The 20,492-nt window shown below is 35.7% G+C and overlaps 1 protein-coding gene across 3 annotated transcripts in view; it reads left to right on the forward strand.

Annotated features, from left to right (window-relative positions):
• Positions 1-20,492, forward strand: part of Col11a1 (collagen type XI alpha 1 chain) — a 189,588-nt gene that overhangs the window by 138,502 nt on the left and 30,594 nt on the right. For all 3 annotated transcript variants that reach the window (XM_021195733.1, XM_021195732.2, XM_021195734.2), the window contains 10 exons: positions 132-185; positions 646-753; positions 5,912-5,965; positions 11,847-11,900; positions 13,132-13,185; positions 15,372-15,425; positions 16,015-16,122; positions 16,423-16,476; positions 17,070-17,123; positions 18,247-18,300. In XM_021195733.1, the coding sequence (XP_021051392.1) occupies positions 132-185; positions 646-753; positions 5,912-5,965; positions 11,847-11,900; positions 13,132-13,185; positions 15,372-15,425; positions 16,015-16,122; positions 16,423-16,476; positions 17,070-17,123; positions 18,247-18,300 (648 nt within the window). The remainder of the gene's footprint in view (positions 1-131; positions 186-645; positions 754-5,911; positions 5,966-11,846; positions 11,901-13,131; positions 13,186-15,371; positions 15,426-16,014; positions 16,123-16,422; positions 16,477-17,069; positions 17,124-18,246; positions 18,301-20,492) is intronic.

Below are 20,492 nucleotides of genomic sequence, written 5' to 3' on the forward strand. Positions count from 1 at the left end.
TTTCCAAAGGAATACAGGTCTTGAGCAGCCATTATTTTTTTGTTTTGGAGTTTATGTTTGTTTTTGTTTTTAATTTAGCTGATACCTTTGAAGCCCTGCTTTTAAGATTTCTGACTTGTATGTCACTTTAGGGTCCTCCTGGTCCCCCGGGTCTTCAAGGACCTGTTGGTGCTCCTGGAATCGCTGTAAGTATTCTTACCTCTTTATTCCACAAACTTAGGTACTTTTAGTGCCTTGATTAAATTTATGAACTGTTAATTATATATCTAGATGATGGTGTGTGCTAATAAGTTTACTTGTATGCTAAACACTGACCCAATGTAAGTAGCTGTAATTATTATAATGATACCATTTAAATAAGAACCATAGGAACATCATTTAATATCTAATGAATTTGAACATTATTTGTCTACTGGACCATATTTACTTTATTTGGTGTGACCAAATAAAATCAACTAAACTCCAGAAACAAAGAATGCTTGAGAAGCAAACAATGGCATATTTGCCGAAGACAATGGCAATTGAGTCTGTTTTGGAATTATTTGGTAGATTTGCTTTGAAAAAAAAATTAGCAATGGTTTCATTTCTATAATAATGTATTATAGTTATTTCTCCAATACTGACCAGTATCTTGCTATTATCTAGGGAGGAGACGGTGAGGCAGGTCCCCGAGGACAGCAGGGAATGTTTGGACAAAAAGGTGATGAGGGAGCACGAGGCTTCCCTGGACCTCCTGGACCCATAGGTCTTCAGGTAAGAAGCCTGTGCATGATTTCCACTGATGTCTTACTCTAGATGTCCAGCTGCAGAGAAACAAAGTATCTGTGTATTCCTGCTTGTGGTGGTGGTAGTGGTGGTGGGGGGTGTGTATGTGTGTGTGTGTGTGTGTGTGTGTGAGAGAGAGAGAGAGAGAGAGAGAGAGAGAGAGAGAGAGAGAGAGAGAGAGAAAGGAGAGGAGGAGAGGGATCACTCATCTTGAACATGCATTTGAAAATGCATTTACTTGGTTTCTCTTTCTGACACATAAGACCTTACCTTGATTATCATCTTGTTTTAAAAAGTGAACTACTGTCTTGTGGCTCTGATAGTTAAAAAACAAAACAGAACACTTGAAAGAGTCTTCTAAAGTAATTAGTATTTCAGATGAATAACAAAACTTAAAAGAATTTGAAGTGGCCAACCAACTGCAGCAGTGTCTTAATAACAGACAAAATAAGTAGATAATAGATCAATGGAAATAGGAAAGTAATGATTCTATAGTTTCTGAAATATATTTTAAAAACAAATATTAATGTATTGTTTAATTAATATTTGTTTTAAAAATATATTTCACAATCTATGAGAAGGAGGATGACCCCATAGAAAGACCAGCAGTCTTAATTACTCTGGACCCCTGAGATTCTTAAACACTGAACCACCAATAAGACAGCATACACTAGCTGACATGAGGCCCCTGACACATATACAGCAGAGGACTGCTGGTCTGGCCTCAGTGAGAGAAGAAGCACCTAACCCTGGAGAGACTTGGGGCCCCAAGGATTGGGGAGGCCTGGCGGGGGTGGGAGGTGGGGTGAAGACATCCTCTTCGAGACAGGGGGAAGGAGGAATGGGATAAGGAACTGTGGGAGTTCAGAACTTCAGGGGCTAATACTGAACTGTAAAAAAATAAAAGTAATACAACAATTGGATAAATAATAAAAAACATCCCCAAACCCAATATTAAATTGTAAAACAGTAAAGGATACAAAACTTTTATATAGATTTTATTATAAACTTGTCAAAGAGAACACTGCATGGTATCCAATTTGTCCTCCCTGTTGTTTTTCCCTTTCTGCTGGATGATTGCTGGTTTCTGCAAACGTTCGAAGCACCTGCCTATCTTCTTCCACTTGAGTGTGATGTACCTGCCTATTCCTTCTTTGAGTGATGATAGCTTGGTTTAAATGACATTCATGTACTGTATGGATAATAATTTTGTCACACTAGTGATTTTTTGCAAAAGTATAAACATCTAAATCACAATACCTACAATTTTGTGCAGTTATAGAATACTATATGAACGTGGGATAAATATATATGCAATTTTTATCTTTACAAATAAAATCAAATAAGTATTAATTTTTAATATAAAATATCTCTGGATAAAATTGTACCAGTTACATTATGATATAATATCATAAATTATAAGTATTATTGTGAAATAGCCATTGAATGGTTACTTGTCAAAATAATAACACAATTATTCTAAATGTATAGTAGACAATCAGGAAATCTTTACTTTTTATTTAACTCTTTTAAAGTTGTTAGGTAATTATAAATATAGCTGTGAATACTGCTTATCAACATGTGTGAGAGGTAACATATCCTTAAAAGTAACAAGTAATACTGAAGGTCAAAGTGCCAATACATTCGTAAGTGTTTTAATTTCCTTTTCTTCCCCATTAATTTAACTGATCCTTCTTGATCCTTTAAAAAATGAACTTTAAAGCATAGATCTCATGGTTAAAGATTTTTGTCTTATATTTTGTATTTGTAGAATCAATAAAATAATCTATGAAATTATAATCTATGAAATATATAGAAATATACAATTAAAATATTTTTGAGGTATCAAAAACCAATTTATATAGAAATTATAAATATGCTACATTTGCTCATACATATTTTTAAAAAAATTTAAAGCAACTAATATAATTGGCATGTTAAATGAATCTTTATTATCTAATTGAGTACTTATAGATGATTAAATATTAATAATTTTAGTAAATATAAATAGCAAATACTAACCTCTAACTCAAATGAGTTTGGACTTGGAACTTATTATTTATCTGTATAAAAGATTTATATGGTTTGGAATATATGATATATTAAATATGTTTACATATAATTATAGAACTATAACAAGTGTAGATTCTTGACCTGAATTCATTTTTTATTCATCACTTATGTGTCAAGTGATTTTTAAACTAAAAATATTAAAACAAATCTGCTTCATCCTTATATCAGAGAACAGCTAGGACATGTGAACACTGAAGAAGAGTAGGGTATAATTCGCTCATTTTTTCTTTGCAACAAGAGAATCTCATTTGTTATGTCTCTATTAACTCTAATAAAAAGAACATTCTGCTTTAATTGGCTCAAAATACAGTCAAGCATTTCTTTTTTTTTAACCTACTCTGCTGAACTGATAGGAATGATCATATGTGTAAATAGAAGAGGCCAGTTCAAATCATGCTTGTACTGTGAATAAAAGAAAAGCTATGTTTCAATATTGACTATAGTTCATCTAGATATAAACTCAAAACTAAAAAAAAAACAAAAAAACAAAAACAAAAAACAAAACAAAACAAATGAATCCCTGGGCAAAGAGGAAAAATGTAATTATTTTGTGTAGGGTTTCAAGATTTCATTATGTTTAAGTTCAATGCACTCTAAAGAAAATGGTCCAAGTGAAGAGTTTACTCCACCTGTCTTAAATTTCACATTTAAGTGCTTAAGTCCCATACTTGCTAATCTGGAAATTTTGTGAAGTTACAGCGCTTGGATTTAAACTTTAGGTAGGGCGATGTCTTTCATACTCAGCCTGATTAGTTCTTGTTGTTGTTCTTCTTCTTCTTTTTAATCTAATTAAAATTCTAGAAGCTGCCATCAGAAAATAGTAACAATTTGGGAAATGTATAAGCTGATATCTTAAATATCACGCTGACATTTGAGAAAGAAAGAAAGAGAGAAGATAAAAAGAGAGAGAGAGAGAGAGAGAGAGAGAGAGAGAGAGAGAGAGAGAGAGAGAGGAGAGACAAAATTGACATTAAAGCATCTTTTTGCAAAACAGAAGTGTACCACGTTGGAAATACTTACAAATATGTCCACTGGAGCAATTTCTTTCCTGGGAGTCCTGTACAATTAGTAGAACATAGAAATTGTTTCCTAGGCTAAGAACAGAATAGCGTCAGTTAACAAGAATGAATTTATCAAAGGTCATCTTGGCAAATGTGTAAGCACAGCTCTGTGAGTCCCATTTCCACTCCTTACACTGGAACACTGTGGGAAGACAGTGCACAGATGCACTGAGCTAATCGAATAACTTGCAGCTCTTACTTTGATGTTCCAATCTAATAGTTTTATTAGAATAATAGCTTTTAGCACTGTTGCCATGTTTACTGGTGTATTAGAACATCAGTGAGAGGAGATGCCATTGGTCCTGTGAAGGCTTGATGCCTCGGTGTAGGAGAATACCAGGGCAGTGAGGTGGGATGGGGTATGGGGGAGCACCCTCTTAGAAGCAGGGATGGGGAGGATAGGTTAGGGGCTGTGCAGAGAGGAGATCAGAAAAGGGGATAACATTTGAAATGTAAATAAATAAAATATCAAATTAAAAAAGAATTCATATGAATTTTATAATCTCAAAATTAAAAATAATTTTGTATAGTTTATAGCATGTATATAGATAATTACATCATTAAAATCATTAAAAGTCAGCCACTTGTATGATTCCTGCCCAATAAGAATCACAGTGTTTTCCATGCTCATTCCCTAGCTAAGTTTCTGCTATGTGTGCTCATTTGTCAGTAGTTCGTTTTACACATTTTGTTCTTCACTGGAGCATTAATATCCCATAAAATTTTGTAATAATTGAGCTTTTTTAGTATCTTAGCAAATGTTGAATCTTTTATTGAGTAACTTTTTTGGTTAGGTTTTACTTAGGACAAGTTCACTTTTCATCCAACAAATAGTTTCTGAGACTCTAGGTTTTACTTGGTGATCCCACTACTTACAGGAGATTTGAAAATCAATACCTAAGCAAAAATTATTGCTTCAAAGTATATTGTGAATTTCATCTTTATAAGAAAGAATCAAAAATATTGCTATGGTCAAAACAAGTAAATAGACACAGATCTGTTTGGAGATGTCAGGAGATGGAGTAGAAATGGAGTTTTCCTCATGGATATGTAGGCAGGTTGAACTCCAGGGCCATGTGCCTGTCTCTGCCTGAGTTTTTTCTAACACTGGGTTTGTAATATCCATTTACTACAATGTTATTTAAAAAAAAAAGAGAGAGAGACTGGGGAAAAGAGAGACATGGAAAACATCATGGGTTTCATAATTTGTGCATTTTTAAATTTTAAAGCTGAAATTCAGAATGTATTTATAATCTTGGAAATATATTGGAATGCAATTTTGCCAAACTGTTACCTAACTGAAAGTGTTACTGCATTGGGGCTTTAGAAAATAGCTTGTGATTGTACAAAATATAAAATATGAGTATGAAAGTGTAAGAAGTCTACTCTAGATCAAAACAGAATTAAGGGAGAGCTGTTTATAAGATCAAAATTTATGTTTATTTCTTTTTATAAAAACTCAAAAATTCAAATTAATATATATTATAGAAAGCATGGATTGAACTTCTAAATATTGCCATGTAGAATATAGGAAAACTTTAAATATAAGTAGTTTAATGTATGTTTGTTTCTGAAACTTAATTTCCCCATATTTATTTAACTTTATATTTACTTACTGTTATCATAAATTAGCTAAAAGCATCTATTTGTTTTTGTCTTGTGGTGAGCAAAAATGATTATGACTCTTGGTGCATGAGTGTAGGTTAGAGGTAGCTATTGGTTTGGTCTTGCCTTTCACTGTTCGAGAGGCTATCTCAATGTTTGCTGCTGTGTTACCACTGCCTAATAGGCCAACGAGCCACAAAGCATAGTCCTGTCTTTGCCTTCCATCTCTGGACAGATCTCAAGATTACAGATATGGCTGATGTTAAATAGGTTCCAAGGATGCCAACCCAGGTCCTCACATATGTCAGCAAGCCCTTTAACATCTTCGACATCCTCTCTCCATCCTTCAAATGTATCTTTTAAAAAGTACATGGATAACTGTTTTTTTTTTAATTATGTTTTTGTAGGGGTTGCCAGGCCCACCAGGTGAAAAGGGCGAAAATGGAGACGTTGGCCCCATGGTAGGTTTGTATTCTACAGGGTTTCCCTGATACTGTGATACTGTGCCTGCCCACAGTACACATTTGTTTTTTTTTCTTTTTTTGCTAAAGGAGTTTTATTTAGTTGATTCATCTATTCAGCAATATATGAAGGTTTCTTATGGCATACCAAACCCACGTCCATGACCTATTCCTTATTATCTTCTTTTTTAATTAATTTATTTTTTATACTTCATATTACATCCCGCCTTTCCCCCATCCACCCTCTGACTGCTCCACATCCTATACCACCTCCCCCTCCACATGCCTCACCCCACCAGACCTCTAAACTCCCTGGGGCCTCCAGTCTCTTGAGGGCTAGGTGCATCATCTCTGAGTGAACACAGACCCAGAAGTCCTCTACTGTATGTGTGTTGGAGGCCTCATATCAGCTGGTATATGCTGTATGTTTGGTGGTCCAGTGTTTGAGAGATCTCAGGGGTCCAGATTAATTGAGACTGCTGGTCCTCCTACAGGATCGCCCTTCTCCTCAGCCTCTAGCCTCTTGAGGGTTAGGTGCATCATCTCTGAATGAACATGGACCCTGCAGTCCTCTACTGTATGTGTGTTGGGGGCCTCATATCAGCTGCTGTATTCTGTCTCTTTGGTAGTCCAGTGTTTTTGAGAGATCTCAGGGGTCCAGATTAATTGAGACTGCTGATCCTCATACACTCTTGCCCTTTTCCTCAGCTTCTTACAGTCTTCCCTAATTCAACAACAGGGTTCAGTTGCTTCTGTTCATTGGTTGGATGCAAATATCTGCATCTGACTCTTTCAGCTGCTTGTTGGGTCTTCCAGAGCACAGTCATGTAGTCCTTTTTTTGTGAGCACTCTATAGCCTCAGCAGTAGTGTAAGGTTTTTGGACCTCCCTTGAGCTGGGACCCATTTTGGACCAGTCTCTGGACCTTCTTTTCCTCAGGCTCCTCTCCATTTCCAAGCCTACAGTCCTTTCAGACAGGAACAATTATGGATCAGAGATGTGACTGTGGGATGGCAGCCCCATCCCTCACTTGATGCCTTGTCTTTCTGCTGGAGGTGGGCTCTACAAGATCCCTCTCCCTTCTGTTGAGCATTTCATCTAAGGTCCCTCCATTTGATTCCTGAGAGTACCTTGCATCCCAGGTTTCTGGTACATTCTGGAGGGTCCTCCCAACCTATTTCCTGAAGTTGCCTGTTTCCATTCCTTCTGCTGGTCCTCAGGGCTTCAGTCCTTTTCTCTCTCTCAATACCAAATCAGGTTTCCCTCCCTGCCACCACTCCTCAATTGTCATACACTTTTGCTCCCAGGTTCCTCCCTCACTCTTACACTGTTTGGGATTGTTTTCTTCTCTCTTCCAAGTGGGACTGAGGCATCCTTACTTGGGCACTTCAGCTGGTTGACCTTTTTGAGTTCTGTGGACTGTATCTTGGGTTTTCTGAAAAAAAAAATTTTTAATAATAGCCACTTATTAGTGAGTACATACTATGCATATGCTTTTGGGTCTGAGTTACCTCACTCAGAAAGGTATTTTCTAGTTCCATCCATTTGCCTGCAAAAGTCAGGATATCCTCATTCTTAATAGATGAGTAGTATTTCATTGTATAAATGAAGCACATTTTCTGTATCCAATTTCCTGTCATGGGACATCAAGGTTGTTTCCAGCTTCTGGCTATCACAAATTAGGCTGCTATGAACACAGTGCTACACATGCCCCCATGGCATGGCGAAACATCTTTTGGGTATATTCCCAAGAGTGGTATTCCCAACAGGTAAACCTATTTCCAATTTTCTGAGGAACCTCCAGATTGATTTCCAGAGTGGTTGTACCAGTTTTCAATTCCACTTCCAATAAAGGAGTATTCCTTTCTCCACATCCTCTCCAATATTTGTCGTCACCTGATGTTTTGATCTTAGTCATTCTGATTGGTGTAAAATGGAATCTCAGGGTTGTTTTGATTTGCATTCCCCTGATCACTCAGGACTTTGAACATTTTTGGGTGCTTCTCAGCTACTCAAGATTGTTCAGTTGTGAATTCTCAGTTTAGCTCTATACCCTATTTTTTGATTGGCTTTGTTTTTTTGTTTTTTGTTTTTTGTGTTTGTTTGTTTGTTTATTAACTTCTTGAGTTCTTTATATATTTTGGATACTAGCCCTCTATTGGATGTGGGGTTAGTGAAGGTTTTTTTTCCCAATCTGAAGGTTGCTGATTTGTCTTATTGGTTAGATATTTTATTGGATATTAAGATGGCAAGTCCTGCTTGTTTCCTGGGACCATTTCCTTGAAAGACCTTTTTCCATCCTTTTACTTTGAGATAGTGCCTGTCTTTGTTATTGAGGTGTGTTTTTTGTATGCAGCAAAATGCTGGATCTTGTTTGCATATCCAGTCTGTTAGCTTATGTCTTTAATAGGTGTGTTAATTCTGTTAATATTGACAGATATTAAAAAGAGATGGCTGTTGGTCCCTGATATGTTTGTTTTTGTAGGTCACTTTATGTGCTTGTGGCTCTCTGCTTTTGACTTTGTTGTAAGATACTTAATATCTTGTCCATCTTTGGTGCAAGTATCTTCCTTGTGTTGGAGTTTTCCATCTAGGACCCTCTGTAGGGCCGGGTTGGTAGATACATACTGTTTGAATTTGGTTTTATCCTGGAATATGTTGGCTTCTCCATATATGTTGATTGAGAGTTTTGCTGGATATAGTAGCCTGGACTGACATTTGTGTTTTCTTATAGTCTGCATATCTACTGAAGAGGCTCTTCTGACTTTTATAGTCTCTGTTGCGAAGTCTGGTGTAACTCTGATAGGTCTACCTTTGTATATTACTTGACCTTTTTTCCCTTGCAACTTTTAATATTCTTTCTTTGCTCTGTAAATTTTGTGTTTTGATAATTATGTGCTGAGATTTTCTTTTTTGATCCCATTTATTTGGTGTTCTATAGGCTTCTTGAACCTTTATGGCCATCTCTTTCTTTAGGTTGGGGAAGTTTTCTTCTCTGAATTGTTGATGACATTTTCAGGTTCTTTGAGCTGGGAATCTTCATTCTCTTCTACTCTGTTTATTCTTAAATCTGGTCTTTTCGTGTGTCCTGAATTTCCTGGATGCTTTTGGTTAGGATTTTTTTTTTTTAATGTTTAAATTTTCCTTGACACTTGTGTCAATCTCTACCTATTGTATCTTCTATGCATGAGATTCTCTCTTCTATCTCTTACATTCTTTGGGTAATACCTTCATCTGTAATTCCTGACCTCTTTCCTAGGTTTCCTATTTCCAGGTTTGCCTCCATTTGTGTTTTTCTTTTTTTATTGTTTCTACTTCTACTTTTAAATCTTGGATAGTGTTATTCAATTCCTTTACCTGTTTACCTGTGTTTTCCTATATTTCTTTCAGTGAATTATTGATAGCCTCTTTAAAGGACTCTATTATCTTCATGAGATAGGATTTTAGGACAGATTCCTGATTTTCAGGTGTGTTGGTGTATTCAAGGCTTGCTGTGGTGGGAGAACTGGGTTCTGATGATGCCAAAGTATTTTGGCTTCTGTTGCTTATGGTCTTGTGCTTGACTTTCACCATCTGGATATCCCTGGTGTTTGTTGATCTAGGTGACTGTATGGAGTCTGCCTCTTCTGTCCCTGGGTTGCTTCAGGTCTCCCAGTAGGCCTGTGTCCTTGCTATTTCCAACTACCTTGCAGCCTTCCAACTGGGGCTCTTCACAGGAGCAGAGATGCTGCTGATCTGTTGCCCTGGCTGCAGTAGATCTCCTGGGAAGTCTTAAGACAACTGCTCTGAATGCACATTTCTTCATTACAATTTGATCCTTTTAACAAAACATTTTTAATATTGTGCTACTTTCCCTCTTAAATTCCAAGTTTTGTATTATTGCTTCATCAATAATAAGCAAATGTCAATACTATTTCAAATATATGTCATTTTGCTTCATCAATTTAAGAATAATGTTGCATGCATACATGACATTAAGTGGTTCACATATTTAATGAATCTAAATAACTTATGTGATACAATGCCACATCAGTGTTTTGTGAGTCTTTTTCTTTGGACACTGGTGTGGAATATGTAAAGAATATGTAGCATCCATGTAGGATTTCTAAAATTACTAACTATGGAAGGAGATTAAAATTTATTATACTTTGCAATACATTCTAGATTTAATGAGAAATGTATTATTAACTAGAATATTGTAACAAATTTTTGAATTTATTATTGGAATTCTTTACTTCATGACATCAACCTAATCTTTCAAGTAAATGTGTCAAGAAAATAATTTTTCAAATTATATGAAAATGAGTGGTATTGGATAAATATATTTATCAATTACTATGCATCCAACATTGATGACAATTTCAATTTACTTCACTTTTCCACATTTTTACGTTTTACTGAAGATTTTTATACACTGTATTCTGAACATGCTTTCCCCTTTCCTCCAGCTCCTCCATACCCACTCACTTCATGGTTTCTTTTACTCTTTTTAAAAAGCAAACAAACAATAATAAAAATGCATAAGATCCCACAAAAATCAGAAACTAAAATATACAAAGAAGACCAATAAGACAAAAAGAAAAGAATCACACAAATAAACCAAAATNAGGCAAAAAAAAAAAAAATACAAGAATGCATTTACATTTTTTTTTTGTGTTGCCCAACTATGCCCAGGCACAGGGGTTGTATTTTGAAGTTTTCATAGTTGTTATTTATCTCTTATTCACTTTAATAACAATACCCAGATTTATTATTGAGAAAATTTTAAAAATTATTACTATCATCAGCAAATATAACTGAAAGGAGTACACCATACATATGACTGACTAGGCCATACTCCAGAGCAACAGAGGACACATTGGAGTCCTGTTCTTAGGTCTAGTGGTATGTATGGTTCCATGAGTCGCTCATCCATTTTCCTTGAGCATATGGTAATAGGGCACATTAGAGAAGGCTTCGATTTTGGCATGAGATTTAATGTATTTTTTTTAAATAGTAATGACTGGGTATTCACAACTATTTTCTTTATTTAATATTACATTATATTACTTGATTTATTTATTTTACTTTGAACAGTCTCAATTGCAACCAAAGCATTAGGGATATTGTCCAGCAATTTAACAAATGTGTTTGTTGGGATAATTTCAGTATATATCCAGAACATAGATGGTTCATTTGGGTTTTTTTTTTTGTTTTGTTTTTTTTGTTTTGTTTTGTTTTTGGTTTTTGTTGTTGTTGTTGTTGTTGTTGTTGTTGTTTTATTTTGTTTTTCAAGACAGGGTTTCTCTGTATAGCCCTGGCTGTCCTGGAACTCTCTTTGTAGACCAGGCTGGCCTCAAACTCAGAAATCTACCTGTCTTTGCCTCCTAAGTGCTGGGATTAAAGGCGTGCATCACCACCTCCCGGCTAGATGGTTCATTTTGTAAATTGAATCCAATTATTACTTTCAATTTTAGATTGTCAAACCTAAGAATCCATACACACAATAACGTACACACCAATTACAAACAGGGTCCTTTCATTTAATTTCCTAATTCTAAAACTGGTCCTGTATTGTTGTTGTTGTTGTTGTTGTTGTTTTGTTCCAACTATATGTTTATTTTATGCTGTGGAATACTCTTACATAAAACATCATTATGTATATTGTGAATATTTTTACTTCCTGGGTTGTTCTCCTGTTCATTTTTTCTGAGTACTAATCTCCTGCCAATGTGTAAAGGTTCATTTGCTAGTGTAATATTGTCTTTAGCATGTTGATAACCCTGATGTGCTCCCTTGACTGTGACTTTATAAACACAAGCCTAACTTAGTGTTCTTAAAATATAAAAATGTTAGCTGCATCTGTATGTGATCATGTCAAACTTTGTTATTGTCTTTTCTAGGGTCCACCAGGTCCTCCCGGCCCACGAGGCCCTCAAGGTCCCAATGGAGCTGATGTAAGCACTGTGAATTATATGCTAGTTAATTCTGCAGGGCACTCTTGCCTGCATTGTATTCTAGAAAGTGGTTTATAGGATCCAATGGAGATAATCACATCATGGTTTATTCTTAGAGTTGGAAAAGAACTCAACGCTTGTCTACTTGTGTTACTCCATTATGGAAAGAAATAAATGGCTTTTCTCATGAACGTGTCACAACTAATATAAAATAGATTACCAGTTCACACTAAGTATATACATACTGGTGAAAAAATGTTATTTGTTTAATGATAAAACATGTTCAGAATAGTATACTTACACTGCCTCTGCGACATGACAAATATTCTGGAAATGATTATTGAAGTCTTCAGTTTAAGCTTTCTCTCTGGCAATGATGTGAAAGGGTGGCAATTGGCTTTGAATGTACCAGTGTAGGTGTGTACTCTGAATACCTGCTACATATGCATCCACATAAAAGCCTTTCCATCAAGCTTTGCCTCGTGCATTTTCAGTCTATAAAGCATTCATGGAAATATGTGCATCTGTGAATCCTGTCATTGAAAGGAAACAGTTTTCCTCAGACCTTTAAAGAGGACATTTCTGTGAAAAACAGGTCCAGCATTCTGAAGGAACATTATAGAATTTGGAAATGTAATAGTGTCCCCATGCCAGAATTACCTTCAATAGATAACTAGGCCTGTGTGAGCTACTTCTGACTTCATGTTTTACTAATGAAGCCACCTGTTCTCCACATTCTTTTGCATAGGATTTATTTATTTTTTATGACTGCCTTTAATTTTTTTCAGATCAGAACTAATAAAAGAGATCAGTAGCTGGTAAACTGGAAAAACATGTGTGGCTTCTATTACCCTGAAGATATTTAATGCTTAACAAGTCATAAAGTGTTTGTTTCTTCCATGAACTAAGTCATCCTTACCATGGAGTCATGCCTTTGATTCAATATAAAAGCATACCACAAAACTCCTGATTTTTGCATGGGTACAGACATTGGAATGTGGTTCAGCTACCAAAAACATGACAGAATCTACTTGAAGTTGGAAGCAGATATAATATCATCAATTGTTTGTTGTTAGTAAATGTGGCAACTGAAGAAATTGTTACTTTTTTTCCATCCTTCAACTTACTCAGGATTCCTGAATATGATGCTTTCTTTGAAAGCTCAAGATACATGTTTCTGGTCTGAGCATTTCATTAAATGTATAACTCTGTTTCTTTTTCTACACTGCAGGGACCACAAGGACCCCCAGGCTCCATTGGTTCAGTTGGTGGTGTAGGAGACAAGGTAGGGGCATGCTGGCCAAACCAGCCAGAAGTAAACAGCTTTGACAATGAGGGATGTGTTTTGTAGGCTGCTAACATGAGTTTGGTGCTAAGTGTTGCACATATGTATACATATTCAGAATTATTTATTCTAGAACCTTCACAGATTGAAATTAAGTGCTGCTTTTGTGTGTTTTGTATTGTCACCTGTGGTGGCCATGAATCCTGGGTGTGGATTATTTCCTGTTTCAGCGCTGTATCCCAGTTATCATTATCTGCTTTTGTGAACTGGAAAGCTGAGGCTTGGTTAATTACAGTGATTCGATGACTGTTTCTTCATTAGAAAGTGACAAAGCCAATCTCCATTTCAACCTCTGAATGTCTGAGGAGACTACAGTGTCTCTCATTAGTGACATTTGGGACTTAAAGCAGAGAAAATGCTTCTCTCCAACTAAACTGGGGAAGAAAGGAGTCTTTCACATCAGAAAACAATTAATCACTGATTTTTGTCACCTTTTCATTGCTAACACTTCAGCCTGTCTCTGGCACTTTTGAAAGCAGTTGGCATGTGCCACAGCATCTGTGTTCAGAATAGCTCCTTTTTCTGGTAAACATTTCATCTTAAAAATCTGTTCTTCCTTTTAAAAGAAAATGTTAGAATGATTCTTTGATTTTTATTTATATATTCATTCTCATATCTTAATAGAATTTCAAAGAAATTATCATTGATATTTGCTTCATTTCAGATTTTTTTCCCGTTTTGAAGGAACAAAAAGATGATTCATTTCATAAAAATATTATACAGGAAAAACTATGTAAAATATTTTAGCTGTGCTGTTTTTTATCCCAGCCTTGACACATGATTATTTTATTTGCTTTAAATTCTTTCTTAACACATTTTACTTTATAGTTAAGTTCATTTGTTTTCATTAGATGAATTAACTCTTCAAAAAGCAGTGTAATGAGATTAGACTGCTTTATATTGGTATTTACTTCTGCTTCACATTATGTTTCTTGTATTTATAATTAACTGCATATGACTCACTATTCAAATAGCTCATTAATTACTAAATTAGAAAGAAATTACACTTTCTAATTCTTCATGGGTAAAGAAGGCAATTTCTTTGACAACTGTTTTTAGGGGCTTTGTTCATAATCTCAAAGTTAAAGCTTTATGTTGAGACGGATGCAATTATTGGAAGAAAAAGCCTCATCACATCTAATTGTTCTAGCATAAAACACATGTCAAACCAGCATCCAAGACACCACTGTTTGAAAAATCCCCCAAGCTTTACCCTTATGCCTTCTTTTTTGAGAAGATGTTCTAAAGGCTCTGAAGCTGCCCAGAGAGTTAGGAAAATTCTATAGTTTCACTCAACAATTCATTATACTTCACCTCTGTCCTGAAGATTGTAAATGCTAAGAGAAAGTTTTAAGCACTTTTTAATGTTTACACATCTTCTATGAAATTCATAAAATAAGTACCTTTTCCAAGATATTTGGAGTTTGGGGGAAGTCTCATACCACTGTATTGAATGTAGTATATGTTACAACAATTTCATAGGGAAATTGTTCTTTTTACATAATCATAACTGGATAGCATTCACAATATCTTCATTTAAATATAGGTTATGGTTTTCTAAGTCATTCTTTATTGGTTACAGGACTTGGAAAATTATCATCTCAATTAAAGTGAGATCATAAAAGCTATCAAATTTATATTTAAACACTCAAATTCAGGGATTTTGATTACTCGCACTCAGTGTCTCCCACTGTTTTCCACTAAGTTCCTCCCACTGGATCATCAATATAGGCCAATGTATTTTGTTAGCAAGAGAATGAATTTATAGTTTAGTAAAAATCAACTTGGAATTTTGCATCAATGGTCCTGATTATAATATGATTTTGATGCCACACAAATGCAAACTCTTGGAAAATGTTCCGATTTTGTTATTGCTTGGTGGTGATATGGGTTCATGTGCTTGACTGAATCTATCACAACCACATCAGTATTTAATCTGTTTCCTCGCTTGAATTAATAAGATTGGTAATCCTAGTTCTCCTTCCTCTTGTTAGAGTTTCAATGTGTTTTAAGCCACACATAAATGTAGTGGGTAGTCTAAAATAATAAGGCCATGATAAAGGTGTTATTGCAGATAGAAAACATCATTTCTGTGTTTTAATCCTCATGTGATATTTTCTTTGTAGGGTGAACCTGGAGAAGCAGGGAATCCAGGGCCGCCTGGGGAAGCTGGCTCAGGTGTAAGTTCTTTAATACTAAAACCAATAGTCAGCTTCATTAGACCTTTAGGAATTCTTTTTCATGTGTTTTAACATAGAACTTGAATTGTAACACTATTTTTTTACTCTCTTTTTCCACCCCAATAAATATGAACATAACTCAAAGACAATATGTTTAATAACTGAAAATCCTCCAGATACTTTAATTAGTATATGAGTTTTGAAAGACTGCATTTGCATGAGTGGAGTCATTAAAACTATACCGTGTTCATTACATACATTGTGTTTGGTGGACTGTCCATAACAAAAATAAACTAACAAACCTTGCTACATTAAATAAACATGAATTAATGAAAATTGATTATTCTATCTTAAATTAAGCTACTATAAAAATGCTCCATTCCCTTTGCAATCTGGACGTATTCTTACTGTCTAACGTACAGGGTTCATAGCTACTGACCTGTAGCTCCTATAGTTCAGTTTCTGACAGATGTTTTGCCATGTAGAATATAGACCCCAGTAGCAGAGAACATTCCAGCCCACAGTACTAATGTGAAAACCTTGAAAGGGAGCTTGTAAAGGAACTCTTTCTTTTGTTTGTGTTCTGAAGGGTCCCAAAGGAGAGAGAGGAGAGAAAGGAGAAGCTGGGCCCCCTGGTGCTGCAGGTCCTGCTGGTATTAAGGGGCCACCAGGTGATGATGGGCCCAAGGGGAACCCGGTGAGTTTGTCTCCTTTAAAGTGAAATTTGTATCTGACTCATTGCTTTGCTTTTCACAGATAGACTAGAAATGTGGGATTCTGGTGAAATGTATGTCATTATGTCCTTTTATATTTTCACATACATTCATTTCAGTTTCTTTCTGTTTTGTTCATTTATTCGTCTATCTGGAGCACATGTCTAACCAGCCTTTGAGATAACTTTAACCTGTTAAAATAAAAATACAACATGATGATCCTTCCTTTTTAATCTGTTTCTTTTCTTTTTTTTTTTTTTTTTTTTTTCTTATCATCTCTCTAGGGACCCGTTGGGTTTCCTGGAGATCCTGGTCCACCTGGAGAACCTGGTCCTGCAGTAAGTGTCATGTAGGAATAAAAGGATGCTTTGGTGGGGATCTTCTCTCAGTCTTAAGCAACATTTATTTTAATATGTATTAAAAGTGAACTACAGTCAGAATGCCAAATGAAGAAAACAGTAATTGCATTGATGACAATATCTATCTAACTGATGACTCTTGCACCTTGGTTATCTGACTTTCCTCTTCATTTGGACAACTATTGAGACTTTTTTAGATTGCCTAAAGAGTATACAGAAGGAGCATCTATACTTCTATTTACAAAGTTCAAGACTTTTATTTCTTAATCTTGTTTACTATGTAAATTCTACCTGGAATTGCCTCATGTCTGTTCCGGATGAAAGGAAGCACTGGGGATCTACACTAATTGTGTCTTCAAACATTCCTTATATCAAAAGAGTACTTTACACACAATGGGTGTGAAAAGAGCAAGGAACACCATAATCTAAAAAATATGTGTTATAGATTTGTTTGTTCATCTGATCACAATTTATTCAAACAGTCTACCAAGACAGTCTGTACATGTTTTGTGTCTTTATAATAATGAAATATAACATGAAATATTTGGGTTAATTTTCACTGTCCATTACAGGGGCAAGATGGTGTTGGAGGTGACAAGGGTGAAGATGGAGATCCAGGGCAACCAGTAAGCAAGACTTTACCTTTCTCAAATCTTGGGTAGCCCATACGTTTTTTTTAAAGGTGATTCAAAGAGATCAAGTTTAGTTAAATTTGGTTGAATGAATCATCTCATTTTTATGTTGTGTATGCATTTCCAAAACATGTCATTATAGGTTTATGAGCTTGTCCTACTAAGTCAAATTCTTCTACTTAGGAATTATTTTATAAAACTTTTATCTGCTCTTCTCCTATTCAATATATCTAGACTGCAGCTTCACCTCAACTCCTACTAGGTGCCCCTTCCCCATTGTCCCCTCTTCTTCCAGAAAAGAACAGGCCTTCCAAGAACAACAACTGAACATAACACAATACACAATAGCACCATGTACAAACCCTCACATGAAGGCTGGATATATGCTATATGTGCCCAGTGGAAGGACAAGGGTCACAAAAGCAGGCAAAAGTGATAGAGACACACCCACTCTCACTTACTTATAAAAAAACATAAACAAGTAGTATGAAGGAAAGACAGCCTAATAGCCTGCTGAAGTTCATGATCTATTTTAGCCAAGACACTAAATGAAAGTATCATATAGATATTTTAATTTTTTGAGTGACATAGAGTGTTTAGCCAGGTGGGTTACTTAGGAAGGCAAAAAAATATATGAAGGATGTTAGCTTTAATGTGTTTTAACACAGCTCCATTTCTTTCAAGGATCTCTTTCTTAGGTGTCAGGGGTCTAAGGTAGACTTATGCACATATTCCTGATAATTCTCTTCCCAGTGGCATTAAAAAGTCCTAAGATTGTATGAGAAATTTAGAGGTAATAGGTAGATATATGCTCACAGCTTGTAATATAAAACCTGTATCTGTGTCTGTTAGGTGTTTGCTAAATACCTATTACCACGTTTGAAAGGAAATTTGAGCCACTTTCTCGTATCCATGAAAAAGTTTGCTGAATAAATATACCAGCTCACTCTATGAATATCTAGAGGCAATTCATGTATCTGAGTGGTAGGCAAGGCTCTTTAGGAATGATTGATGTGTGTACATGAGACAAGAGTCAGTTTCAGTTCATATAGGGAGGAATTATGTTGGTTATGAAAAAATACCTAGCTTATTAAACAGTGTATTTTTACATTTCAAGGGTCCCCCTGGTCCATCTGGTGAAGCTGGCCCTCCAGGTCCTCCTGGAAAGAGAGTAAGTTTTTTTTTTCATTCATTTGAATTATTCACTACATGTTTAGATTGGTGTTACCTATGCAAACTGTGGGCAGCTTCCAAGGAGGCTGAAAAATAAGCACTTTCCTCAGTGTGTCAATATCACCACTACTTCAGAATATACTTGAACCATTTCGCCGTCATAGTTGGAATGGATCAAACAACTCCTCCACCGGGAGTTACCTGTTTCTCTGAACAATGTTAATTGCTGTTAAACAATTTTAAGCCATAGTGTTCTGCAAGGGGTGAAATGTCCAAAGCTTAGTGCACACATTGTGAAAGTATGAATGCTTATCAATAGATGGCGCAGACTTGCATCTATATTGTGGATCGTTTTATGTTGTCAGACTTCATGGACTTGGTGTCTTACTAATGTGCAGAGACACCATGGCCAAGGCCACTCTTATCCAGGCAACCATTTAATTGAGGCTGGCTTACAGTTTCAAAGGTTCAGTCCATTTTCACCATGGCAGGAAGTGTGGCAGTGTAGGGTAGACGTAGTGCATGCTGAAGTTGATGAAAGTTTTACATCTTGCTCTGAAAGCAGCCAGGAGGAGATTATGCTCTGCAGGCAGCCAGGAGGAGGCTCTGGATCACAGGCCACACTTGAGCATCTGAGACCTCAAAGCCCCACCTCCACAGTGACACACTTTGTCTAATAAGGCTATGCCTCCTTCAATAAGGCCATACCTCCTAATAGTGTGCTTTCCCATCAGCCACGAATATCCAAACCACCATATTTGGAAACAAGATTTATAATGAAATAGAGTTTTTATAAAAATGATGACATCAATTTAGTAGCTATGGCCATAGTAATCCTGTTGGTCATATGAGATGTCTTAGTGGGTAAAGGTGATGGCCACAGGGCTGAGTCCTATGTGCAGTTCTCTAGGACCACATTCCAAAAGAGAGAATTGACTTCTGAAGTTTTGACCTCCATATACATGCCTTGGTAGACATGCACACAATACTAAATAAATAAAGTAAAATATATATATATATATATATATATATATATATAAACACAGATTCTGACTATAGAAGAACCAAAGAGATTTAAAGATTTTACTTAAACTAGAAATAATAATTTAATAATTTTGTGTATTAATGGATAGGAGTTTGATATTTTAATGCATATCTATAATACACATTGATAAAACAGGTTAATGGCCTTTCCCTCTCTTCATAGTTCTTATGCTTGAAGGTCCTGATTCATAGATAATATGTTAGATTATTATGAACTGTTGTGATCCCATAAGTACAGTGATCTAAAACACAGGTTTTTATCCTGGCTGTGTCTTTTCACCTGTTAACTAGTAATGTTTATCCTCCTCCCTCCACTTTCCTGGGGAATAACTATCCTATATTATCTTTTACATATAAGTGAAGACAGGAGACATTTTTCTTCTAGTGTCCATGTCTGCCTTATTTCATATGACATAATGTCCTCTGATTGCATTAAATCTCTCACAAATGATAGGATTTCACCTTTATTTATGGCTAATATCCCATTAGATATAATTGCCATATCTCTGGAGACACTAGTCTGTTGATTCCATATCTTAGCAGTCATTACTGGGGCAACAATGAGAATAAGAGTGCTGGGAGCTCTTTGCCTGGTGCATTTAATTCCATTTGGAAATATAATCAATAAGGGGAGAGGAAGACCATATGTTAGGTCTACTTTTATTCTTTTTGAGGAACCTCCACACTGTTTTCCTTGTAGATGTACTGTTTTTGATTACTGGAATGATATATGGCAGTATTGTTTGCTGTATCTTTTCAGCCATTGCTGTTTTGATAATAGCTGTTACCTTGTGAGCATTCTAAAGTATCATTTGTTTGATTTTACTTCTTTTGGCAAATGTCCACTCAGATCAGCAGCCCATTTTTAATCAGAGCCCTCATTTGATAGTTGTTGCTACCTATCTATCCAGTTCCTTTTATGCTCTGCACTTTAATCTTTTGTCAAATAGTTAGCAGAATTTTTTTCCCCCGCCTATTGATTTTCTTTCTCTGTAGAAACCTTTTTATTTGACATTATCCCATTTGTCTACTTCTGCTTCCCTGTGTTTTGGCAAGCATCAAAAAATTATTGTTCATACAGATGTCTAATAGTGTTCACACTATGCTTTCTTCAAGTAGTTCCATATGCTTAGTTTTAAAGTATGG

The sequence above is a fragment of the Mus pahari genome, chromosome 4, assembly GCF_900095145.1.
Source record: "Mus pahari chromosome 4, PAHARI_EIJ_v1.1, whole genome shotgun sequence".
NCBI lineage: Eukaryota > Metazoa > Chordata > Mammalia > Rodentia > Muridae > Mus > Mus pahari.